Source organism: Rhipicephalus sanguineus, chromosome 4, assembly GCF_013339695.2.
Source record: "Rhipicephalus sanguineus isolate Rsan-2018 chromosome 4, BIME_Rsan_1.4, whole genome shotgun sequence".
Classification (NCBI taxonomy): Eukaryota; Metazoa; Arthropoda; class Arachnida; order Ixodida; family Ixodidae; genus Rhipicephalus; species Rhipicephalus sanguineus.
Window position 1 is genome coordinate 48,165,405 of NC_051179.1, and position 27,517 is coordinate 48,192,921.

At 47.6% G+C, this 27,517-nt stretch overlaps 1 protein-coding gene across 1 annotated transcript; it reads left to right on the forward strand.

Annotated features, from left to right (window-relative positions):
- Positions 1 to 1,758: 1,758 nt before the first annotated feature.
- LOC119391184 (uncharacterized) lies at positions 1,759 to 26,502 on the forward strand. Its single transcript, XM_037658858.2, has 15 exons — positions 1,759 to 1,875; positions 2,861 to 2,991; positions 4,017 to 4,206; positions 6,021 to 6,281; positions 6,896 to 7,047; positions 10,727 to 11,166; positions 12,090 to 12,159; positions 14,234 to 14,353; positions 16,276 to 16,392; positions 18,381 to 18,461; positions 19,515 to 19,613; positions 21,403 to 21,607; positions 23,680 to 23,841; positions 25,424 to 25,561; positions 26,352 to 26,502. Exons 1-15 carry the CDS (start codon positions 1,759 to 1,761, stop codon positions 26,490 to 26,492), a joined length of 2,424 nt encoding a protein of 807 aa, XP_037514786.2. The 3' UTR covers positions 26,493 to 26,502.
- Positions 26,503 to 27,517: the final 1,015 nt, after the last annotated feature.

Here is a 27,517-nt window from a genome sequence, read left to right on the forward strand (position 1 = left end):
GATCACAGAAATTTCTTTCTCATTTAATGTTTTCTTATATCACGTGATAGCGGAAACGGACACCGGCGACGACGGGAAACTATGGCGCCAAAATCAGCTGTTGTGATCTCATAACAGCTTTCGCTGTAACAAACTTCAGCGGCGACAATGCCCTCTCCACTTTGGCCAGCGTGACAGGCGACAGGCGCGCAAAAGTCCACCTGTGTTAATACAAACATCTCTGGTTGCCACTGTTTTCGTTTTTCGCACGATTTCAACATATCTTTGATTTGGAATTCCTGCCTGAGATATGTTCACATTGCATGAGCTCAGTTGTTCCGGATTGCGAAGTTTTCTCATGAATCGAAAAACGATTGAAAAATTTTCGGTTTCACTCCGGAACGAAATAATAGATAAAGTTTCGGTTACGTTTTCGTTCCGGTCAAAAATATCGTTTTTTTTCGTTTTTCGTTTCCGGTTTTTGTTTCGTTCCGACACCCTGCTTGCGAGTCCCCCGCTGCGCCGCCTTGTCTTCTTCGTTCATGTTATTAGTATCGAAGCGCACTGACTGACTACTGTCGAAAGAGAGAGCTACGAAAGAAAGAGATGCTACATTTGGCTATGCTATATGTGGTTTTGCCTACATTAATATCATCATCAAGGCGCTCGAAGAACAAGAGTGAGAAGACTTCTCTTTCGCGCGAGCGTGCGCATGCTACAGTTTGCTATGCTATATGTGGTTTTGCCTGCGTTAATAGCATCATCAAGGCGCTCGAAGAACATGAGGAAGAAGACTTCTCTTTCGCGCGAGCGTGCGCTGAGGTGGTTATACTTTACCTGTGTTACGCCAAGCTAGCGGCTACGCCGATGGACAAGGCCGGCTACGGCGATGGACAAGCCCCGAGCATAAGGAGCAAGCTCCTAAAAAAATTACACCATGTCCCGCTAAAGGGGACCATGAGGCGATGCGAAGCCGGAGCACTTGCACGATCGCGTTCCGTTGGCGTTCGTTGGGCATGCTACCGACCTCGCGTCGTGGAACGCGAAGAGGGACGCTACGCGCGTCGTATCTTCCATCTAGTCTGGCCGTTAATTCTCGCAGGGCGAGCGGGGAACGCGGTCGACAGGCGGGCGAGAGGGGGGCAGCGTGGGAGAGGAGAGAGAAGCGGAGGGGACGCGCATGCGCTCGAGCTCATCGCGGCGTTGCGCAGGAGAGAATTTCGGCATGTCTAGCCCCCGTTTCAGAGGAAGAGTGGAAAGGGGGGGAGGGGAGAGGGAGGGGAGAGGGAAAGTGGAGGGGAAGGGGAGATGGAAAGTGGAGAGGGGAAGGGGAGAGGGAAAGTGGGGAGAGAATGTGGAGAGGGAAAGGGGAGAGGGAAAGTGGAGAGGGTATGCGCATGCGCAGTAAGGGTGGTCACGCCGCACACCACCACCACCGGATTGAGCTCCGCCTTAAGATACTTCGCATCTAATAAGTAAATAGAATGAAATAGGTAGAACAAGAATGACACCGAGATCCTATATCTGGATTCGAAACGACGGACCACGGAGTTGGAAATCACCAGAGTTTGTCGTTCACGTTCCCTGTTCGGTTATCATCATCATATCTTGGGCATGCATCGCCGCGTGCGCACGAGTTTTGTCCAAGCTCGAGGAGAAGCAGAAGAAGAAGCTTTCAGTTGCGGCGAGCGTATAACCGGTTCCACAGAGTCTAGGCGAATAACAAGAACAACGTATAGCCGGTTAGCAGCACCTTCTACCGAGACAGCCACGGTCGCCATGCTCACGTATCCAGAGTCTACCGACTTTCGAAAGCGGCGCATTCCTAACCGGATACTCTGCAGCTACGTGGCACCCGTGTTTCTGTCGCCAATGCTCGTGCTGGCCGACAACCAGGTGAGAGCAGTCGGTTAAACTATTAGATAGCACAATGGACAAGAGTCTAGCATTTTGGGCTGGTCGGTGTAGCAGGGCGTTTAAGCGTTTAGTGCAACTCCGAGTAAAAGGCGAAAAAAAAAATTCTGGAGGCGACCTTAGGTGTCTGGTAATTGCACTCGCACGTCGGCGTTCGTGTGCCCTTGTCTATTCTTTGGGATAAGCTTGAGTTTCGCGCGCTGCCGAAGCGGATCTCTGAGGCCACGTAGAAAGAAGCGCGTGGTTGAGATCTGCGCCGCCAGGTTCCGCAACGACCAGAGCTGCTCAAAACATTTCAATGAAATCAATCAATTGATTTTGGTTATTAACAGCGAAGCTGTTTAAGCCGGAGGATGGCCGTGGATCGCACGCTGAAAAACCTCGCTGAGTGATGACGTCACCATGCGTCACCTAGCAACGCATTACAGGAAGGAAAGGAGGGGGGAGAGAAGAGGAGAGAAGGAGGAGAAGAAAGAAATTGAAGGAAATTAAAACGAAGAGGGATTCGAACACGGGTATCCACGGCCCGAAGGCTGAGCGTCGTAACACCTCGGCTATCCAGGCACGCTAGCAGAACAAGGATCTATGGGAACCATACGATTGCGTTACTGTGGGCGAGAAAACGAGAAAAACATTGAGAGAAAGAGAAAGACAGAATGAGAGAAAGAAAGAGAAACAGAGGGAGAGAAGGAAACACAGAGAAAGAGAAATATAGCATAGCATAGCCATGTGTAGTATAGTATAGCATTATAGCAAGGGGGTGGGAAAGGGAAGTGAGGCTGAGGTGGAGGGAAAGGAGGAGGGGAAAGCCAGCAGCTTTGCTGTTTCCACAGTCTTCGCACAAGTAGTGCGTAGCTGGCCCTTATACTGACAGTCATTTGGCCCTTATGTAAACTTATGCTCCGATTTCTTATGTATCCAATATATCCCTTAACTTGTAACAGAACCGTCGATTTCTATCTCTTAGGACATCCTCGGTGAATATTCGTCAAAATCGAAAGCAAGTGCTCGACCGGATATTCTTGGCACAGAAACGAGAGTGTCACTCGTTGCTAGTGTCGTTACAAAAGGGGTGCACAGGGAGGACAAGAGGACACGGTGAGCACTTCCACAGTCGTCTTGTCCATCCTATCTACCCCTTTCTTCCATTCCTTTTTACTCTGTCTGAGTTGCACTTAACGGTTGAACTTCAGTACAGTCTGCAGATTAAGCGCACATTCTGAAACTATACTTATTAATGGCTACTATACCTTATTATTACGCAGTTATATGCAGTATCTAATTAACGATGTATAAGTGCTTCGTAATGTCGCCCGTAACGCCGACCACTTTGGCAACGCCTTGTCGGTTAACGTTCTTGATTCATACTACGAATCAACTTCGCTATCGGATGAGATCTCCTCTAATTGTTCACTTTATTGCTTTGCAATTTTAAATCGTTTGAGTTGAAGACCCACCGTGTTAGCTTAGCAGGTATGGTGTCGCGCTGCTAAGTTCAAAGACGTTGGCTCGGCTCCCGGCTACGGTGGCCGCATTTCTGTCGAGTGGAAACAACGGGAAAATGTGAAAACACTAGCTAACTTAGATTCCGGTGCACGTTTACGAACTATATACAGCTGGCTAGAGTCGATCCGAAACTCTCCATTAATGCGGGCCTCACTATCGGATCGTAGCATTACCATGCCAATCTCAGAGCTTCATTTATTAAGGCGAAAGCCTAAGATGCCTCATCAATCGCGAAAATGGACCATCGGCGTCAACACGAGTGTTGCAAAAAATCATCTTCACGTGTTGACGTCACCATATGACGTCATCAGGCATCGCAGAGCACCAAAATTTGTGAAGTCACTGCGACATCACATGATGACGTCATCTCATGACATCGTCGTTTGGTCAAAGGTGTGCCGATCACGGAGGCTGTGCAAAACCAGGTGTGGTGCAGAAAACTTGCAATGCCTCCGATCCTGGAGGCGATGCAAAACCACGTTAGGTACAGAAAGCGGTCTGAGGGGGCCTGGGGAGGACCAATACATCGACTGATAAAAAAAAAGAATAAGATGGCTTTCTCCTTCGAGTCGTTTTAGGCGAATGCATAAAGGACCCTGTGAGTCATTGTGACGTAGTGTACGCAGGCTTGAGAGTTCTCGCTTCTCTCGGCAGAACGCGATGCGCTTCGCGTTCTGCTCCTGCCTGATGGCCGTGTACTGGGTGTTCGAGAGCATGCCCTTCGTGGCCACCTCACTGCTGCCGCTCCTGCTGCTGCCCTTCTTCAACGTCATGCCGCCGGGAGACGTGGCCAGCGGTTACGTTTCGGTGAGTGTAGCATGCCAAAGGTGTGCGTTGTACAAAGCAGCGTGCACCGCAGGCCTTAGACGAGAACAACATAATGCCCAGTGCGGTGTGTATTCGTTATGCATGGGTCTGGTGCGGGATTCGGGAAAGTACGTCTAACAGTGATTCATGACGTCTCCTGTACAACTATTGTTAGTTGATGAAAAATTCATCCTGGTCCGACGTTAGAACATAGGACCAACACCTTACGGGGGCGGGTGCTTTGCCAATTGGGATAACCACAAGGCTAGCAAACGACAAGCGAGGGCACATCACCTGACCACTCCGAGCACATGGACTCTTAATTTCAGCTACATAGTATTCACGTGCTTCGCGTTGTCGATTGATTCGCCGCAGTGCTGTCAACTGCTAGCCTTAAGGTTAACTCAAGCGGCAGACCAGCTGCCCAGGAAAGGCGTTGTCCCGGGTTCGAACTCCGGAGCAGATCGAATTTTTCGCCAGCTAATAAGCTCTTCTTTCCGAGAAATCAGTACGGATTTCCTTGAACTTTTGTGCTGCAAATGGATGCGTGACAACTTTACAGCCCTTCCTCCACCTTGCGGGGTTCTGCAGAACTACTTCGCCATGTTTATTGTTCTACTTACAGCATGCTGTATGCAATGGAACAACAGCGGACGTCATGCTCTTTCACTATGCACTGATAGTGTCCTTAAAAAAATCTGCCGATACGATTGGTTGACATTTTCAAACTGAACGGATGACCACGGCAATATTTCTCTTAACCCAATACACACAAGTGAAACCTATGTAGAGTTGTCCAAGGTGTATTAACGATAAATCGCTGCACAGCAGAGAAAATCAAGTTTCGATAAAAAAAAAAAGAGCATGGATTGGTAACGAACACGACAAATAATTATCAGTCGGGTAACTGCCGCCTTGTGCGGACGTTATCTGAAAGGGCGCTTGTCGTACGGCGAAACCAAGAAAAGCCTAATACAAGCCCACTTACCGAAATGTTGACCACGAGTACATCTATTTTTCGACCACCGTTAATCAGGTATAGCTGAAAAATTAGGTTAACTAGGTTGTGGCGATCATTTACCGCCCTATCTCAGTTGTTCGAAAGCTCAGATGTTGCATACAAATAAATATCATTGCCGTCATCGTCAGCCTGACCAAGCCCACCGAAGGGCAAGTGCCTCTCCCATGTTTCGCCAATCAACCCGGTCCTGTGCTTGCTGCGGCGACGTTACACACGCCAACTTCTCAATATCACCTGCCCGCCTAGCTTTCTGCCTCCCCTGCGCTCGCTTGCATTCTCTTAGAATCTACTCTGCAGAGTAGATTCTAAGAGAATCTACTCTGCAGCCGATCATTAAGAGTAACATGTTACTCTTAATGACCGGCAGTTATCTAGCCTTCTCGCTATATACGCGGCCCATGCCCATTTCTTCTTCTTGATTTTGACTAACATTACACGATAAACGTTGTTTATAGACTGTCGAAATGAATTCCTGCGGTATCGTTGATTTCGTCATATATGCATGTGCCCATAGGCGTGCGCACAGGGGGGGCAGGGGGGGGCGGTTGCCCCCCCTAATCACCCAAGAGGGGGGGGGCGCAAAATCTACCCCTTACATTGACCCTTCTAGACACCTAAGAGGGGGGGGGGGGCGCAAAAGCTGCCCCATACATTGACTTAGTAGGGGGGGGCGCTGCGATGAACCTTCGCCCCCCCTAATGGGGAACCCTGCGCACGCCTATGCATGTGCCTTCCGCCGGCCGTTCCCGTGACGACCCTTCACCGCCGCCCACGACCGCGCGCACGCACGCAGGAGCCCGTGCTGTCGCTGTTCCTGGGCCTGAGCTTCGCCCTGGCCCTCCGACACGGCACCAGCCTGTACACGCGCGCCTCGTTCGCGCTGCTCCAGTGCTTCGGCACCAGGGTGCGCTCGCTCATGCTCGGCTTCCTGGGCTGCACGCTGGTGCTGACGCAGGTGCTCGGTGCCAGCCTCACCGCCGTGCTCATGGTCTACACCGTCGAGTGCGCCATGGCTGAGATCCAGAATGACGTCATCCGAGAGGAGCAGTTCAAGGTATGATAAGGCTCTCGCGCTTCATGGCAGACTGTCATCATGGGCATAATCACATTTCAAGCTTATGTTGATTGATTGATTGATTGATTGATTGATTGATTGATTGATTGATTGATTGATTGATTGATTGATTGATTGATTGATTGATTGATTGATTGATTGATTGATTGATTGATTGATTGATTGATTGATCGATCGATTGATTGGTATTACGGACTACATATGACGAACGTTAAAAATGCACATTCCTTTAAATACACCGCTACTAATTGAAATTTAAATTGAAATTTTATTCTGCAACAAGCGTACAAGTACTTTATATAGAATATTTTTTAATGAAAAAAAAAAAACCAGATACATTGATAAACACTGCCTCTGTAAGGAGCTTGGAGGACACGGTTGCTAATCCGTAAAGGTTCGTTAGGATCGTTCGCGATGCCTGCCTCTCACTATATTTACGCAGCATATTGCACATACACAAGAACTTAATCACGTAAAAACAAAATGGATGTTACAGATTAAATGAGCCTAGCATGTCTCATGCTACGCAAACAACGTGCCAACTCTTGTGCGAATAAGTTCCGTGTATCTCTATTTGCACCCCACATGCGCAGGCCTACGCGCAAAAGTTCCGGCGCCGTTTCTCGGGCGGCAGGGGCCTCATGAGCAACAGGAGGACGAAGAGCGAAGATCGCCTCAGCCGCATCTCGAATGAGCAGGCCCGTCGTCGAGCATCGGGACAGGTTTCCATCGAGAAGTTCGAGAGGTATACGTGCATTCTGGACCACACTTTTGTACGAGCGCAGATTGTAAGCACACTGTCCGTTTCTTTCCTTCTTTCTTTCTTTCTTTCTTTCTTTCTTCTTTGCATATGTATATATCTATATATGTACATATATATCTTTCTTCGTGTCTTTCTCTTTCTTTCTTTCTTCGCATATATATATTCTATGTATATCTTTCTTTCTTTTCTCTCTGTCAAGAAGCTCTGGAAAGACTTCACCGTATTCGAGACAATGCTGTGGAATATGTACAGCTGCTACCTTTCATACCACTCTTTTGCATTTAACGTTTAATATGATCGTATAGTGTTCAATTTTTATCGGCCTTCCTTTTTAAATATCAAAAACGTCTGACAAGGGTGACAAAACCTGAAGAATGCGCGCGTGGCATTTGCGTTCAAAAGTTCCTGCTATTGGGTTGAAAAGAAAGTTCGCTCAACTTTGTGAGCAGTATCGAAACACGGCAGGAGAGGTTGGACTCTGGAGAGGTTGCACTCATATTGTTATTAAGCTGCATACTGATAGCGAAACGGGCTCTTTCTTTTGGAAATTATTTTACGTTGAAATATTATTATCGTGTTAGCACCTATCGACATCACGTTCCTCGCGGTGCACGTACGCATTGGACCATGCATAAACGAGACGGCATTTCGGTGGGCGCAGCGTAGCGTGACTGGGCGCAACCGGCACCCGCCCGCGCGCAGAGCACGTCGGCTATAAACGCGCCTTTAGGCGTGTGTGCGCTCGCGCGGACTTACGCTCGCTCCGTTCGCGTACGATGGAGGTGGATGGAGGTCAACAACCAGGTCCTAGCGGACTGTGTACATCCACACAGTCCATAAGTTTATACATAAGGGACCTCAAAGTTTACCAAAACTGTACATTCCGCACAGAGTTGTCTTAACAGTACATTAACCCAGATGGTGCCATTACGTCCGTTAAACGCAATTAAGGACACCTATCTCCCACAGTCGATTACATACAATATTCTAAATCCCCAACATTTTGCTCCAAACAGAATAGAATAGAAATTGCTCCCAATCACTTCCACTGGTTTGCTATACGCAAGCATTGTGTGTCATACAAGTGCAAGAATATCATGGGTACAACATTAAAAGTTTTTTTATCATTATCTGGTATAGCGAGTACTGCATTATCTCGCGACAGCTGAAACGTGATTGTAAAGCAGCGTATCGAAAGCCATTGAAACTCACGTGGCAATAATAAACAGCCGGCTGCCGCATGCTCTGACATTTTTCTTTCTTTTTTCTTCTTTTTATCTGGAATGGGCAGCTGCTCTATTGAGTACCGATGACGACGAAGGGTACAGCATCATGGTGGAGCCCGTGGCGATGCCCGAGCCGCGTGCTTTCTCCGTGGCGATCGACAATCCATCGGAGGAGGAGAAGAGAAGAAGAAAGGAGGTGCGCATACGCATCGCATATATAGTCTATAAACATGTACCGCAGAGGTGTATGGATGGATGGATGGATGCTAGGAGCGGCATCTACGAATGCGCCACCAAGGCCTGTATTAGTCCTCTCTACGTTCTGTTGTTTGTAACAAGTTGTCACATTCTGAACCTCTACCTTCTCTTAAGTTTCGTTGTTAATGTAAACATTTGTCATTCCGTGTGTTCCATGTAGTTTTCCGCCACCAAATGCTTAGAGCGTGCGGGAGGCACTGCGTTCAATTCCAAGCGCCGCCGATGTTGACTACATTTTATCTAAACACAGGCGCGACAGCAAAACAAAAATTCTGATCTCGCAGAGCAGAACATTTTTTGCCAATATCTTTTTTTTTTCCGTAACGAAGGCAATGTCGCGTTCAGCCTTGAACAGCTTGCTAGGACGTTCTCCAGGCCAGCTTCTGTAGCCTTCACTAAAGAACCATTCTCTTCTCCGAGAATACGGTGCTCAACAAACACTAAGATGGTGAAACGCCAAGATGAGCCTACTATATGTACACTGTATCGCTCCTTGTCGAGAGCGGCTAAGCCAGAACTGAACAGGCCTTTCATTCCTTTTTCTTTCAGTCAAAAGTCCCATTTAAGTGGGCCTCACTTTGAGCCTTAGTGAGGCGTCCGATCTTTTCAGCGGGTGCTGCCCGCACGGATTGGACAAGTGAGGGGGAAAAAAAGAGGATTCCACAATTGTGCCCCTACGAGATGCCAGCCGTCCTCCTGTAGCGCAGACAGGAGAGTGGCTGGTAATTTCGCAGGTACGCGGTAGTAATTTCGCGGTAGCGCGGTAATACGGTAAACAGACAGACCAATGCCCCAAATATTTTGCGTATATGGCACGCAGTGAACGTTTAGTCACCCATCACGCTGAGCTAAATAAGGCCACTCATAAACTACGCATTGGTCGCAGTAACACTAACATTCACCTCCGTACTACGTTAAACAAAAATCAAACATGTAATAGTTGATTATGGGGCCACTACCTGTCCTTACTTCAACATTGGGAGCAATGTCGCGGAGTGTTCTCTAATTCCAAAAATGTTATGCCAGCGCGTGATTTTAGTTCGTGATTGACTATAAACGCAAATATTTACATGAAAGGGATGAAATAGATATCAAAACTCTTAAACCCCTTGGTTATGCGCCAACGAGTTTACCTCACTACAGTACTGAAATATGAAGATTTCTCCATCATGGTATGTCTCCGCCATTGTCTCCGCCATTAAAAAAAAAGCTGTCAATATTCTGGATATATTTTGACGCAGTGCTGGGTTGCAAGGTGTTTGAGTTCGAGTTGCCCACAGTTTGAGCTCAGTTGTTCACAAATTTTACAAGGGGAGATTGTGGCGCTATATAGCACTTCAAAAAAATGCAGGATTGGTGATTCAGCCGGAGTACCGGAATGACGGACATGTAGTACACAGATCTGCACTTCAGGAGCGTAGCCAGAAATTTTTTCGAGAGGGGGGTAAGGGTGGGGAGGGTTGCAACCACCTGTATGCAGGTTCGTGCGTGTGTTTGTACGTGTGCACATGTATACACGTATGTAATATTTAAAAATTTCGGGAATGTTTAACACCCCCCCCTCTTCTCCGTTGCTACGCCAATGTCTGAATTTAATCTTCGTCCATCTGAGAAGTACGCAGTAGTCGGCTGACTTAGTATCCCGCAATTAGCCTCACAAGTGAAGGAACAAGGGACAGAGACAAGAACACGCGACACACATTCTGTATACGAGCTTCTGGTTTCAATCTAGTTTCAAGCTTTCCGCGCTTTCCTTGTTCTAAGCTGCATTGTGACTTTGCAAAACTTGATCCTCCCAACAAAATATAACGATTTAAATATGCAAACTGGGAGACGTGTCAGGTAACGTAACGTGATAGCTAACGTGCCAGGTAACGTCTCGCGAACGTCTCAAGACGTATACCAGCGTTAAGCCACAAGCGCTAAGATCTGTGACCTATACACATCGTTTCGGTGGCACACTGAACTACAGCAGTGATTATGGCGGAGGGAACTCTATATCGCGTCTGCCTTTTTCCTTTCATCGTTCTGATGCCTTTGAAACGGCGGCTGCAGGGCGAGCGACTCCTTCAAAGACGAAGACGTCGACGAAAGCCGCCGGCACCTCGAGCGCTAGTTCGAGCACGCCGCAGCCGTCGGTAGGACCGCGTTTCCGTGGTAGCCAACGTGCCCTGCAGCCCGAAAGCGTTCTCGGACAATAGCTCCGTTACCACCACAGCGCGCTCTGCGGCGCTGACGGACCAAAGTCCACCGCAGACGCAGGAGCGGCAACAGGCGTCGGCCAACAAGAGTCCAGCCAGCTCGAGCGTCGAGAAGGCCAAGCGGCGAGGCACCATCCACGTGAACCTGAACGTGGACAGCGCCTCCGTGCCGCTGCAGGCTAGGAGCAGATCGTCACTAGCGGCGACACCGTCGCGAAGCGCGCTCGACGGCTCGTCGCCAGACCTGGAGCCGCGGAAGGCCAGCATGCGCGACCGCAAGATCTCCATCTACGAACGCGGCAAGACGTTGCGGCCGGGTGAGGAAGACCTCAGCGTGGTCGCCGGCGCGATCGAGCCGAAGAAGCCGATCAGTCGCAAGAAGAGCTCCATATTCGGCGGCATCCGGGAGTTCATCAGTAAGGGCCCGTTCGCAAGCGCGTGGTTATTCACTAAACCTTCGCTAACACCGGCTTTCTGTCGCACATCAAAGCAGGGTAATGAGGAGGCTGGTGAGGCTAAGTAGGGCTTCACGAACCTGTGCAAACACTAAGCATAACTAATTCATTCATTCAATAAACATTACTGGTCTAAAGAAGTCGGAGATTATGCACTGGTGACCCTCAGTCCATGGCTCCGATGTCTTTTGCTGCCCGCTGGGTCAGTTGAATTGTCGCTGTAGCAAACAAAAGCCCACCGGCAATAAGGGGGCTAATTTGAGTAGTTTGCTAAACATATTATTTCTGGAGCAATGCTTGAAGCATGAAGAAAGGACAGAGAAAATAGAGAGAGGAAGCGATCCTCTGTCTCTTTTCTCTGTCCTTTCTTCGTGTTTCAAGCATTGCGCTAGAAATAACTTGTTTAGCAAACATACGCACCAATTCGCCCAGGGACAAGTTCTGGGCTTGTTTAACCTTTAGGAACCAGTGCGTACGTTAAGCATAACAGCCAATCGCATTTATAACCCCTGCATCGCGGAGGCTGCGTTAGTTAGGCTACGTTAAGCGTAACTTAATGTCGCAGTTAAAAAGTCTGCTGGGCAATAAAACGGCTGGTTAGGTTACGTTAAGTTAGATTAAGTTAGATTAGGTTAGTCATACTAGTTTCATTTGACGGACCGTAGTATGACTGAATAACGGTGCGATCATCCTTTAGCGAACTTGTGTAGTCACGATTCAGAGCCCCGTCAGCGAAAAAAACTGCCATCAGGTGGTTGAGAACACGCGTGAACCGCAGCTACCCAACGCTCTGATATGAAACTGGCGGTGCACGTATCGTGTACTAGGGCTAAATATTTTTTCATTATAACTGTGCTATTTCATTCCTCCCCCTATTCACGCAGAACGGAGATTCACCACGAGCACGTACGTGGACAGCAGCTACCTCCAAGAGCGGATTGCCTGGGAGAAAGAGTAAGAGTAATCCAGTCAAGAAAGTTGTCGTTCATATGTTTTCGCTCTAGGCAAAGTATATGGCAAACAACCAATACAAAAATGTAGAAGCTAGCGCTAATGTATAGCAGCGGTTCCCCGACTATAATGCTTCATTTTCTTGTGCTACCCGTTCATACTGTCGTACAGCTGGTATTCTCTCTATGCGTTATGATGTTGCGTCTGCGCTACGCAGATGCACCACAAGAAAAATTTTCACACGAACCGCGTTGCACAGAGAATGGAAGTGACGATATTGTGAAGAAAGAAGGCGCTCATCCAGGCCAAGTGATGCTGTCTTATGTATGTGCATCCGACTCGTTCGTGTAGAATAACGGATGCGGCCGTGAGAACAATGAAAATTAGGCGAGGTTTAAAAGATAGTAGCGCGTGATGATAAGACACATAATGCATTAAAGTTGCCGAAAAGCAGGCACTTTGTTGCAGTGGGAAAATATACTACAGTTAACCGAGCTAAATATACAAAACGGTGCTGTTTTCAAAGCGGATATTGCTGCACTTAACACAATTAACGACATTATCTTCAAATGAGCACAGTTAATAGTAATAATATGTGGGGTTTTACGGGCCAAAAGCACGATATGATTATGAGGCAAGGCGTAGTGTAGGGCTGCGAAAACTTAGCGTACTTAACCGTGCGCGGGCCTCGATAATTTCATCTTCATCGAAATGCGAACAACGCGGCCGGCATCCAACTCGCGACTTTCGGGTCAGCAGCCGAGCGCCGTAACCACTGTACCACCGTGGCGGACAAACAAGCAGAGTGATTGAATGGGTGACGCCCAAGCTTTCAACAATGTTGACGGGTCGGAAATTAACTTCACGTCTCGATGACTCCAAGAAGGCGTTGAATCACGTTCGATCATTTCAACGCTATTTACTTACTCGCTTGCTTTGCACGAGAAAGTATTTATGTTAAAGGGCCCCTAAACCACCAACAGAGGCTCGCGTGCTCCTCCCCGTGCCTTTCCTCTATCGACAATAGCCGTCACGACGTCACCTGTATGACTAGGTGACGTCGCGAGCAACAGTGAAGGAAAGAGCGAAACGAGAAAACGCGTGCAACTCCGCCAGCGTTCGCTGTAGACTCGTGTACAGCTGCAACGCCACAACTATATTTCGACCTCTAGGTGGTTTAGGGGCCCTTTAATGTTCGCATGCCACAAAAGACGTGCATGCTCGCGTTTACAAATCGATCGCAGTATGGTCTTGGCTTGTCTTCCGCTGAAGCTATCAGAATTGATAAAGGAGTACTGACACGAATTTTAAATATTTTCGGATTGTTGCCTAAATAAAAACACTGGTGTCGAAAACCCTAAAAAGAGTATTGTGGTGCCTGGGAATGCATCGAATATATTTTTAATACCACCACCCTAAAAAAAGACTTTCGGTTTCGATATCGAGGGGGTGGCTTCTCAGTGATGTGTCATTGCAGCGTGACGTCACGGGGAGACAGCAACTCGCGACGTACTATCGGCAGATCTGTCATGTGCTCGTGAGGAACGTAAACAACGATAAATGAATTGTTGTCCAGCGACCCCGACAGTGATTAATGCGATTTGGGCTGCATGCATTACGCAGAGTTTACGATCTCAGTGAAACTGTCAATCAATCAATCAATCAATCAATCAATCAATCATTCAATCATTCAATTAATAAATAAATTAATTAATTAATCGCTTGATTGATTGATTGATTGATTGATTGATTGATTGATTGATTGATTGATTGATTGATTGATTGATTGATTGATTGATTGATTGATTGATTGATTGATTGATTGATTGATTGATTGGCTCGTCGGGATAATGACCATTGTGGTGGGGCTGGCTTGCAGATGCTCAGCGACAAAAATTTTAAGATCAAAGCAAAATATTTTGTACGTGTTTTCTGACTCCGGTCTTTGGAAGAGCATACCAAGGAAACGAAAAATGTCCCTTTTGCGGTATCTCAAAATTGTCAGTACTCCTTTAAAGCCAACGGATCACCGCCCCAAGCTCAACATCGTCAACCCCGTGTTCTCCGTTTCTTACAGGAGATACACCACCATTCAAAAGGATCTCCTCATTGGTATCGCGCTCACCGCGAGCGTCGGTTCCATCACCAGCTTCCACAGCAACTACAGTAACATCGTTCTGAGCAAGTACTACGACAAGTGAGTGTACGCTCATCAAACTCATTTGACGTCGGCATAATCTCAAGAATAGGCAAAAATAAGGTTTTTTTTTAGTGGCAAAAACACGAAGTGCCACTCTTGTTTCTCTTCCATGCACTTCCGGTCGATCACTTCCGGTTTCCGAATGTTCAGAAAAAGTCTTCAAAAAACTAGCAGTTGTTCCGTGTACGAATACAACCGATGAGCGAAGCTCCTTAGAAATTGGCTTTCATGAAGGCGGTAGGGTGGGGCGGGTGGGGAGCGGTGATGCGGCGGGGAGCTTCGACGGCGGGGTGCGGGCTTAAGGAGCGCTCCTAAAAAAATAAAACTGGTACGAAATCGATAGTTCTAGTTAAAGTTCCGAGTTATATTGGATGTATATTGCCACGCGTGTTTATTGCCTCGTTTTTCTGGTTTCACCTGCATTGACTGTTAACAACGCTCGACGCAAACCGTGCCACAATGTTCGAGAAGCTTCGCGATTGTTTGAGATCATTCTGTTAAGATTACGCACAGGACGCGAATAGTCAAGTTTATTCGAGAGATTACGCGAGCACCAGCGATAACGCTGGAAGGTTCGATGACTGCCTTTTAAAAGACGATGCGTTCCGCCGATGATCTGATTACCGACGGCCGACTCTCTGTTCGCCGCTATCGGTGTACAGCGTAAATTGCGTGCACCTTGACTTTTCATTTTCCGCGCACAAGTTCGCCCAAGTTGAGAGTTTCGTCTTGAATACGCCGGCTGCTGCCTTCGTCAACGTCACGACCACTTGACAATATGATATCGACGCATAAGTTTACTTAAGTAAGGGCAAATTCACTGTCAGGATAATTAATGAAAATTCATTGGATTAGTTCGCTGGAAGAGTAGACGGTTTTCTTGCGAGGAGGTGGGATCGTTGCGGCACCTGGCGGAGCAGATCTCAACCGCGCACTCCTTTCTACGTGGCCTCCGAGATCCGCTTCGCCAGCGCGACGAAACACGGTTAACTCAAATAATACGTGACGGAACACGAACGCCGAGGTGCGCATGACACTACCAGGCGCCTAAGTCAAGGATTATGGTGGCCTCCAGTTTTTTGTCCGAGACAGCTACAGTGACCCAATTTGTATCGCAATACGCGTAGCTCTCTACATCTGAGGCGGATACTCGTCACCTTCTGTGGCTTCGGCATGGTACTCAGAGCATTCAGTACAAGACACCCAGGGAACACAAACTTGAGCATGACGCTTCAGATTACTATCCTCGTTAAACAACACGTACAACGATCGTGTGTAGTGTACTTCTCGCTGCGACGCTTTATCAACAAAAACTACATGCGTTTATTAAATGTTCTTTTTTTTCTTTCCTACATATTCGCTGCAGCTAATACTATAAGCGAATAAGAAAGCGTATGCAAGAACACGTCAATTTTGGGGGATTCTGAATTTTCTGACGAGCCTCAACGCTTGTAGAAAATAAAAATGTGCTACGAACTCGTCCTAATTGGCGTAATGGTGTTTAGTTAGATAAATTAGCACACACACAAAAAAAGAACACCATGGAGAAGACGACGACAGCACGTTACAGGTGCTACGAGTCCAGCAAGAGATGAATGTTACATAACAATTCCGAAGGAAGAATCCTCCTCAGCGGCTTGACACGTTGCCACGGCATGTTGCCACCGTCGTGGCAACATGTCAAGCGGTTCAACAGGATTCTTTGTTCGTGGCTGTGACGTAACATCAGGACTGGTAGCGCCTGTCACGTGCTCCTGTCGTCTCCTCTGTGGTTGTCCGTTTTTTTTTTCTATTGTTCTTTTTGTGCTAAATTAACATGTAGAAGAAATCGGCACCAGACTAAATAATGTTCGCGTATAAATACGCCAACTTCGAAGAATTTCGTTCCGGGTTCAACGTTAGCCTTCCCAACGCTGCAGCAACAGCGACCGCAAGGAGCTGACCACGACGCGGTGGCTGCTGGTCACCCTACCGGTAGCCGCCAGCGCAGTGGCCTTCGCCTGGAGCCTTCTCATGATGGGATATCTGGAACGCTAGTGAGCCCCCCTATTTATTACTTCTCACAATTCATACAGTCCCTCGTGAATTCTACTAAGACGACTGGAAGGAGAAAGCCATCCGAAAGCTTTGTGCACCTAACGTTCTCTTGCACTGCCTGCGGGATCGGAAGCGTTGCAAGCTTTCTGCACCTCCAGTCGCTTTGCACTGCCTCCGTGATCGGCCATGTTTGATCAAGCAACGATGTCGTGTGATGACGGGACGATGTGATGTCATCGCCCGGACAACGTCACGTAGGTTGAGTGAATGAGTGAATAACTTTTATTGGGTCCAGCAAAACATCACGTTGGGTTTTTGGCGAGATCTTTCGAGACCGTACGCGAAGTCTCGCGCAAGTCTCGCGGTCGGGAGCGCCAACATAGCCACTTAGGGCTTTCGCCTGGAAAAGCAATCTTGTCCTACCTCAGTGAAACGGCACAATAGCTCATGGTGGGGGATAGAAAAATGTACACGAGAATATATAAGCAAGGGTGACTATGTGGTCATGTTAACGTATCTTGACTGAAGGTGGTCGAGCGCAAAGACGAGTTTTAAAGTGAAGGTGAACTGTACACACAAGCGTCTCTGTGTCCTGCATGTATGCGTTCATTTGTACTCGCGTTCTCCGCGCTCAGAGACTTTCAATCTATAATCTAGAATCTAGAATGTAGAGCCCCCGACAGTCCTATAGCATGGGACCTCTGACAGCCATGATTCATTCATTATACATCTTAGTTTTAACAGTAAACCAAAGCGGAGGCTTCACGAACATGCGGGTCATTTTAAAGTACACTCTCGAGCATAGGAACCGAGAGAAAATCTCTAAAGGCGGAGGGACCGGTGATGAAATATATGGTCGGCGGGCCGTGTACTTCAGAGCATGTTTAAACACCTGCTCAAACAGCGGAAGATATATTTGTACAAGAATAAATGGTGTTCCTGCGCAACGACCGGTAAAGAAACGTGCAAGCAAGCTGAGGGGCTGTGCGCTAAAGTGTTTTTTTTTTTTTAATTCATAAACAGACCTCCATCTTTACTTCTTTACCCTCCCTCCAATCCTCGAAGAAATAAAAGAATAATGAACATAAGGTCACACCAAAAGTGCACATCGGAACAATTAAATCGGCTTTTTTATTATTTCTTCGTAATAGAACTGGGTCATGTAACACGATGCGGGAAGAAATAAATATTATGCCGATGTTCCGGGAAACTTTTTTTCTGAAAATGCTCTGCGGTTGAGTGGCCGCTCGTGCTCTTGCAGAAAAGAGACTATTCGCAACAACGTGAAAAGCGATAACTAGACACTAGATCTAGAAGATCCCCCACACCCTCCCAATGATCTGAAAGGTGGCGCCAAGTCGGCCCCCGTGCCTTTATTCAGTTGGACCTGTCCCGCCATCGTTTAAGGTACAGGGTTATGGCCATTCAGATTTACCTCGAAAATAGCGACCCATATGACTCCCTGATGTTGCATTCCAAAGCCGTGGACCAAAGGCAGTCCACCGAGAGAAGCACGTCAGTGCTTCATTTTCATTTATGCATCCACTTGCGACTCTTTATCTCTTCAGCACTCCACGAAACGAGGCTCCCCAAATGGAGAACCCTTCGTACGCCTATAGTTACCGCACACGCACGTGCGGCGGCCGAACCGCGTGTTACGTGCACCCCAGTGACAAGGGCATACCACTCAAGCCTAAAAATGGTGTTACCATGCGGTTCGGCCGCCGCACCTGAATAACTGTTGCCCCTTCACCATAATATTCTCTTCCGTCGATGAACCTAAGATGGCGAAATCAACGGCAATGCAGCACTAAAAAAAAAACACTTTTCGGTGAAAGCCTACGTAAGTGTTTGACATTAGCCCCCCCTTTTAATGGAGTTGCATCGAATTCAGAGTATATCTGAGTTCTAAGACGAACACGATATCTCTATACGGTGTGCACATCCGCTACGGCAGACATCTCATCTCAGCGTTCGCCTCTCGCAGCGATGCCGATGAGGACGAGGACGCCAGATACGCCATCAGCCACGTACTCAAGCACAAGTACTACGAGATCAGCAATTTCAGGCAAGCCGTTGGACTTACTGCTATGACGGTGCACCAGGACACCGTTCGGCATGCCCGTCTCCAAACTTGCACGCAAATGGCAAATAGTAAATTATATCAAGTTAAAAAAACCACTGCAGGTCGAAATTAGTACCGAGTGCCCCACCACGGTGTGCCTTATAATCATACCGTGGTTTTGCCACGTAAAATTCCAGGAATTATTAGTTCATCCTTGCTATTAGCCTCGCTCCCAAGATATATAATTCTCTATGGCGAAATCGGCTTTTTCTTATCTTTCTTATCTCACCCTGCGGACATTGCGCAAACCCAATTTATGCCTTTGGTAGGATTCCGTTTCCCCGCGATAAGGTTAGGATATAAAAAAGAGGACGTCCCTCTAGACGCGAAAATTTATTTAACTTGACGATCTAAGATTGGAAATGTGGCGACAATAAGAGCATCACATTTCTGTTCTTAACCATAACCATATAATGACGATAACCACTTAAGTGGAGTTGTCTATTATCTTTACATAGTTTGTAATAATTATAAAGCTCGTCGGATCCACTTCATTCTTCTCATTAATATCGTTCAACGAGATAGACTGACTGGCTATAACTTATATACCATCACGCACGCTGTATACAGCAAAAAACACACGTCACTATGTATTTTCTGTCGACGTCCTTGCTTGCTTGCTTGCTTGCTTGTTTGTTTCTTTGTTTGTTTGTTTGCTTGCTTGCTTGCTTGCTTGCTTGCTTGCTTGCTTGCTTGCTTGCTTGCTTGCTTGCTTGCTCGCTCGCTCGCTCGCTACAGTGTACCTTGCGCTCATGTTGCATTTGTAACCCCTAGAACATACGCTGATATGTATTTGAATTTGCATGCAAGCTCTCACTCAATGTTTTCCCACCTTCGAAGACAGTGAATGGAAGAGAGAAAGGAGAACAAAAACTTTCTTGCAGATACCGTAATGTTATACGTATTTCCGCTTTATGCTGAGGCATTCTGTACTGCATCACCAATGAGTTACACACGCTGATTTTTATTTTTTTCCACTTGCGGTCCAACTTGCAGTTTCCGAGATTGTCTGATCCTGTTCATCACGCTGGCTTGGTGCGGCAGCAAGATCCTCTTCGCTCCCGAGGAGACTCTGACGGAAGACAAGATGCTGCAGTAAGCACGGTCGCACTCGCCTTGCTCTGCTCCCGCGCAACTCTTGCGCCACTTGTAGGCGAAACCATCGCCGTAACCATGCCTCCGAACTTGTTGGTGATGAAACCAACAGACAAGTGAAGCTGTTGGTTTCATCAGGTTTGTGTCTAACAAAAGAAACGATCCCTCGATCAATCCCCCTTCTAACGAATGTCAATTATTTCGGCGAGTTAGAAAAGTATTCTGAAAAAAATTTAGTCCAGCTTGCACTAAGTCGCGTCAGGCTGGGTCACAACAAAGTTGGCGGGCACCTATAGCTGTTCCTGGCTTGGCTAGGCTTTTACCCTCTCACCCCTCTCTTTCCTGCCCCTTACTATGCAATACTATACATGGCTATTAGGGGCCACCCGTTTCAGCTTTTCTTGTTAACCATCTGTACAGTCCTTGGGTGGTGAATGAGCGCGTGACGGTTCATGATGATGATAATTTTCTATCTACGACACACGGCAACCCTCGAGCATAACAGCTCTGCTGTAAAATGGTAGCTCTTGTAGACACGGACAACAGGAAGGCACACGGACGCACAAACGAAAGCGCTTCTAGCAAGGCTGGTTTCTGGCTAGGCGCGCTTCCGTCTGTGTGTACATGTGCCTTCATGTGGCCCGTATTCACCAGTACTACCATTTTCAGGATAACGTATGTCGTGCTTCGAAACAATATCCCCTTAGAATCATTTTAGCAGATGACTTGCTGTGTTTGATAACCTCTTTAAGTACGCCGATACGTCTTACTCTGTAACTCTGTCAAAATCTAAGTCCGACCCAATGAGGCGTTACATCCGGCATAAACTCCGGCAGCGCGCCGTCGCTGATCGCGGAGGCCCCGATCCGCGTCTTACATCGAGCGTGTAGACAAACGGTTAGCACATTCAAAAGAGAACGCCACGATACGATTACGAGGCACGCCGTAGTAAAGGGCTCCGGAAATTTCGACCACCTGGGGTTCTTTTATGTGAACGTAGATCGAAGTACACGGGTTTCTGTAGCATTTGGCCTTGATCGAAATGCGACCACCGCGATCAGGATCGAACCCGCGACTTTCGGGGTCACCAGCCAAGTACCTTAGCCACTGTATCACCGCGGCGGCTAGGGTGCTGTCTTCGGCGTCGACAAATTTCTTCATATTGTCGAAGTCTGTATAATGGCCCTATTTTGAACCCATCGAGAGATCTCAGCAGGCCTCTGCCCCACTCAAAGCTGACAAGACGGTGAATTCAACAACGTGGCAGAATTCGACAATGTCAAGAACAGCACCTACTGATGAGGTCATGGCACGTGACTTGCAAAGATATGGTTTCATTTTTTTTTTAAGGTTTAAACACGAGCGTTCGCTGGGGACAAAGCTACATGGCTGAATGGATGTATAGGGCTGTACCTTTTTGATTGGGCAGCAGCTCACGCCACCTAGACGCAACTTATAATTAGGTACTAACTCTACATAGTGAAAGACTAAATTTCACTTCTGACTTGAATTTAGCCACCAATCAGATAACCTCCTCTCAGTTAATTCTACCTGCTTAAAGTCTATTTTGCATTCACTGTCCCTGAACCCCAATGCTTTGAAAAATTCAGCCCCATTGCCTTGGACTGTTGGGTGAAGCCCTTTACAAAAAAGTATGAGGTGTTCAGCCGTTTCCTCCTACTCTCCACAAGCCCCGCATAGTGTGTCTATTGCTTCGTACTTGGCTCAGTACATCTTAGACCGCAATACTCCCATCCCGGCTTCAAACAGAAACTTAAATTGATCGCAGCGCCCCTACGAGCCTGTTGCTGGGCGAGGCGCTGTTCGTGGCCCTGTTCTCGCTGCCCGGAAAGCTGCTGTTCTGGCGAGAAGCGCCACCCAACGATGCTTACGCAGGTGGCAGGCTGGCAAGCTGGAGCCGCGTCGCTTCCAGCATGCCCTGGGGTGTGCTCATCGTGTACGGCTGCGTGCACAGCATGCTGATCGCGTCCAGGGTACGAAGCTTTTCTTCCGAGACAGACAGATTCAAACGATTGAATGCGCGGGCATGAATTCCCGAATGCGGCAGCTGAACATGACACATCAGTCCTCCGCAGGACCACAAGGTTTATGAAAGGTGGGAAAAATGTCATCCAGCTGTTCCCACATGATGGTAACCGCACTTAGCGGTTATATTCACATTGAAGATAGCTGCACCTCGCGAGCTTGCGCAGAATTGATTTGCAGTGTTCAGCGTCCGTGTAGTACTTCGATTTGCCCATTAATTCGCCTTCGCGTTGCAGTATATCCTAGTTAACTTGGATTGTGGAGCGACTGTCCCGGGTCCTAATCACGAGCCAGGAAGAATTTTTACGGGAACAGGGACTTCTTTTTTGCTGGGAGTTCCGAAGTATGGATTTTCTTGTGACTTCAAGTGACAAAGGAGGGGATAAAATTCATTCCAAAAAGACAGGGCGTGCAAACACGGACACAAGAAAGAAGTCAGGACACCACAAACGCCGACTAACAACTGAAGAGACGCACAACGGCTGAAAAGAAAGAAGGCACGAAAACTTATCTGCGCATGCCCATGCAACAGGCGAGCCTATAAATCCGGCACGCGTGGTGGTCTACGTGGAAGATAACTGTTAAGGCATTTGATTTCATCTTTATGCAAGTTAATCGACGGTTGGCTCACGCATGCACTACCACTATTCTCGATATGCCATGCTTCAATCATCAGGCGCGTTTCTTCATTTCTATGCCGGTACAACACTGCGCATTCATCAAATTTTGGCGTGCACTTACAATCTCGACAATGTAAAGACAGATTAGAAGGTGAGCCTCCTGTAAGCGATCTCTTATGTTCCAACAATCTCTGGTTGATGCATCGGCCCGTCTGTCCTACGTAGAAGCGGCCGCAGCTGAAAGGAATCTTATACACCACACTCGTACGGCAATCAGTGAATTTGTTGGTGTGTTTTACGAAACAAATATCGGTCCGCTTCTTGTCTTTTACTCCCTCATTCTTCCTCTGCACAGCAGCACAAATCTTACCTAGCTTATTGGCAGCCGTGAAAACAACATTAACGCCGTATCTAGTTCCTACTTTCTTTAGCCTGTGAGATACGCGATGAATGTACGGTATACCTACGACACGTTTCTTCCTATCGCTTTCTGCAACCATCGCTTTCTCACAGGCTAAAGAAAGTAGGAACTAGATACGGCGTTAATGTTGTTTTCACGGCTGCCAATAAGCTAGGTAAGATTTGTGCTGCTGTGCAGAGGAAGAATGAGGGAGTAAAAGACAAGAAGCGGACCGATATTTGTTTCGTAAAACACACCAACAAATTCACTGATTGCCGTACGAGTGTGGTGTATAAGATTCCTTTCAGCTGCGGCCGCTTCTACGTAGGACAGACGGGCCGATGCATCAACCAGAGATTGTTGGAACATAAGAGATCGCTTACAGGAGGCTCACCTTCTAATCTGTCTTTACATTGTCGAGATTGTAAGTGCACGCCAAAATTTGATGAATGCGCAGTGTTGTACCGGCATAGAAATGAAGAAACGCGCCTGATGATTGAAGCATGGCATATCGAGAATAGTGGTAGTGCATGCGTGAGCCAACCGTCGATTAACTTGCATAAAGATGAAATCAAATGCCTTAACAGTTATCTTCCACGTAGACCACCACGCGTGCCGGATTTATAGGCTCGCCTGTTGCATGGGCATGCGCAGATAAGTTTTCGTGCCTTCTTTCTTTTCAGCCGTTGTGCGTCTCTTCAGTTGTTAGTCGGCGTTTGTGGTGTCCTGACTTCTTTCTTGTGTCCGTGTTTGCACGCCCTGTCTTTTTGGAATGAATACTTACCAACTAGCTCAGCTCTCTGTTATTCTAAGGGGATAAAATGTTTTTCGTTTTCTACTTTTCGTATATACGTGAAGTGAGGTAATTTCGAAGTGTATAAAACCGGGCGAGTTGGTTGGAATTCGTTATAGAAAGCTTTCAGCGTTCACACAACAAACAAAGTTACATTTTTGGCTTTGTCTGTCGTGCGATGACCTTTGAAGAATCGTTTGCTCTCAGGTGTCGGGCTTCTCGGCGCTGGCGAGCGACGCGATACGTCAGATGAACAACATGGATCCGGTGACCATCCAGTTGATCCTCACCTGCACTGCTGCCTTGCTCACCGAAGTCGTCAGCAGCACCACAACGGCGTCCATGCTCGTACCCATGGCGGTGACTCTGGTATGTGCACGCTGTACTCGCATGGCGTGTACTGATGCCACGACCTCGATCGCTATCTGCCCCTTACACTGACCCGACGTGTAGAGGGACATGAGAGTATTCGGCTTGTGAAGTACATACTACACGCGAATCCAATATATACTGCATTAAACTTTAATACCGCCGCGGTGGTACAACCGGCAATATAAAAAGTGCATGGAGGCGCGCGCGCGCGCAACGCTACGAGCGGGGCGATGACCTTTAAAGCGCGCCGCTGGCGCACTTCGCGTCATCTCGCTAGTGAGCAAGAAAGCACGCTGAAGTAAACGGTGTAGATAAATAGCTCGCCGTTAGCATGCTGAAAGACGGTACTGTTTGACATTTTGACCGCACAAAAAAGACGAGGACAGAGGGAGGTACGACAACACGGGCGACACGGACGACACGGGTCGTACCTCCCTCTGTCCTCGTCTTTTTTGTGCGGTCAAAATGTCAAACAGTAAGCACCAACTAGGCCAAACGCAAGTTCTCCTGAAAGGCGGTACTCTTCGTGGCCTAGCCGTCTAACGCCGCGCCGCGCTGCGGAGCGAGAGGTCGCCCGTTCGATACCGCGCGTGGGAAAGTATTTCTGAATTATTTTTCTTTGTGGCTTTATATATATATATATATATATATATATATATATATATATATATATATATATATATATATATATATATATGTACGGGACATGACGGCGACGCCGACGGCAAAAACCAGTCGAGAGGGTCCATATAATTGTTATCGCAATAAAACGCCGCGGTGGTATAAGGGGCTCTGTTGCTTACCCAAAGGTGCCAGGTTCAACCCCAGCCGCGGCGGTCGCACTTCGATGGAGGCGAAATACTAGAGGCCAGGCCCGTAGCCAAGAATTTTTTTCAGAGGTGGGGGGGGCACTTGCTGAAAACCTTGACTATTTGAAAAAACACCTATTTTCATTATTTATTTTTGGTAAAAACACCTACTTCACCAAAATTTCAGGGGGGCCCCTAGCCCCCCCCTCCCCCTGGCTACTGGCCTGCTAGAGGCCCGTGTACTGCGCGGTGTGAGTGCACGTTAGGGGACACCAGATGGTCGTTTATTTCCGGAGCTTCACCACCACAGCGTGCCTCATCATCATGTCGTGGTTTCGGCATGTAAAACTCCAGACATCAGTAAAGTGGCAACCGTGACCAGTGAGCTATACCGATCCTCGCTTACGTATTTATCTGATTGCTTCCGCTTCAAGCTGCTTTTAAAGTTTGTTCACCAGGCAATGTCACGAAAGACACAACCTTTTGAACAATTAGAGTGTTGGTTTAACTTGCATGCAAAAGCGCTCATGTACAGTGTCACTGATGCGTGCTGTAAACTGCAAGAATTGATTGATTGATTGATTGATTGATTGATTGATTGATTGATTGATTGATTGATTGATTGATTGATTGATTGATTGATTGATTGATTGATTGATTGATTGATTGACCAAACGCAGAGATCCGTTCATCCGTCAGTCCGCATTTTCGTTTTTGTGTTCGGGTTCATTCATGAATAACCTGTCACCTCCGCTGCCTTCCCCCTGCAGGCGAAGCAGAGCAATACGCACCCGCTATACCTCGCGATTCCTGTGGCGGTGGCCTCGAGCACGTCCCTGGTGACGCCCGTCTCCTGCACGGCCATCACTGTCGTGGTCTCCTACGCCGAGATCAGCATCGCCGACTTGGTAGTGACACTCACCTCTATTGCGCCATATGCTATAACGAAATATCACCAAAAGACGTATACACGAAGACAGGGAAGCGACAAGACAGCGCGGTATCTGGCCACTTCCCCTTTTTTTTATTGCGATAGCAATTATGGACACTCGAGGCGCATTTTTGCCGTCACCGTTGCCGTCGGCGTCATGTTCAGTATAAACACCAAATCGATAACATCGCCTCACGCGTCGTATGTTCTATACGCGAATGAAGGCTTGCGAGGGCTGCAGACGGGCGCGGCTCAAGCAGAGATGAAACGCGCCGGCCGGCCCCGTCGTGCCAAGAAGCATGAAGGGGTGCCAGTGGAGGGGGGAGGGTGCGTTGCTCGGACAGCAACTGCGAACTTTGATTAAAAGGGCGCAGTCGCACGCGCTATCTCGACAGACATCAGTAGACGGCTCATAGCCTTGCACGTGGTGTGCTGTCACCGTTTCACGTTGAAGCAACAGATAGCACGAAAACCGCTTCGCTCCCTGGAGCTTTCGTATTCCCTTACGCCAGCGTTTTGTAGAGTTAGGCCAGATCGGATCCTAATGGAGGTAGCCTTACTTCGTATACCATTCCCATTTGTTGCTATCGCTTTCATTTCTCATTGCCTGCACAATTCGGCTTTTGTTTTCTTACCCCACCAAACTGTAAAACTAAAATAAATTTAGTTACATCATATATGCATTCGGTGAATGCATAGTCATATATTCATCGCAATACGTATGTATACCTAGCAATGTGGTTAAAATGTGCCTCCCACGTTCGCAGCTCATCCCGGGGCTGATGATCAAGGCCTTCATGGTGACCTCGGTGCTGCTGTCGGTCAACACCATCGGGGAATACGTTTTCAACTTCGACGAAATCGACTACGCCGCCTTTACGGCTCGCGTGAACTACTCTCACGTTTAGAGAATCGTGGACGCCCCAAACTGTATAGGGAAATTACTGTACATAATATATTATACATAGCATGTACTTTGTTTTCTGTTTCTCTGCTTCGTTTGGACATATTGTGGACGTACAAAGCAAAACAAACGTCTACATCCGCTACGCGATAACTCAATACGTGACAACAAGATGTCAGCCTGAAATGTCTAATGTATATAAAGATGAAGAACGTGTGAAGAACACATCTCGGGATCTTCTCAGTTTCATACATCATGTGCAACGCTGTGGAAGCTATGCAAGAAGTTCGGTCAGCAAAATGTGCAAGTCCGCGCTTTTCGCGCTTGGATTTCTTCGTGGCCTCCGCGATTGGCTCCGGCTGCACACTGCCGAAACTGATCGCGGAGGTCATGATGCGGAAAAAAGGACTAAGCGATCCAGAACAACCTACTGACAACCGCATAAATAACGGGGTTTATTTCGAAAGCACAAAGCGTCTTCATTTACTACTCGTCTAGAAACAAAATAATCGCATTACGGGTGGTAAAATCATTGAACTTGGTGCGAACGCATCTACTGCAAGAAGTCTCGTTAGCTACCATAGCATTGCACCTGATGCGTGAAACGTAGTATAGTTGGTTGGTCAACACAAGGCGACAACGGCCCACATTTCATGAGGATAGACGAAGGAACACGAAGCGCGATGTCCGCGGTATCCGAACAATAAAAATCACAGGGTCCCTTGTGCATTCACCTAAGACGACTCGAAGGCGAAATACATCTTCTTTTTCTTCCCAGTCGATGTATAGGGAGCCTACATGAACGGCCGGTCATGTAGGCTCCCTTGATGCATTTATCCTGCCCCGCTACCCTCCGAAAGCTATGTGCACCTAACGTGGTTTCGCACTGCCTCCAGGATCGGAGGCGCCTCACCTGGTTTCGCACTGCCTCCGTGATCAGCCCACCTTTGACCAAGCTACGATGTCATGTGATGACGGTGTAGTCTTATGCCACAGGAGCAAAAGAACGAGACGGGTGAACCAGAATCG

What these genes read in the sequence shown, in the direction of transcription:
- LOC119391184 (XM_037658858.2), top strand. Translation starts at nt 1,759, where the DNA reads ATGCTCACGTATCCAGAGTCTACCGACTTTCGAAAGCGGCGCATTCCT. An exon ending in ATGGGATATCTGGAACGCTA is followed by an intron (nt 16,393 to 18,380) that starts GTGAGCCCCCCT and finishes CGCCTCTCGCAG; the next exon opens with CGATGCCGATGAGGACGAGG. An exon ending in TACCCATGGCGGTGACTCTG is followed by an intron (nt 23,842 to 25,423) that starts GTATGTGCACGC and finishes TTCCCCCTGCAG; the next exon opens with GCGAAGCAGAGCAATACGCA.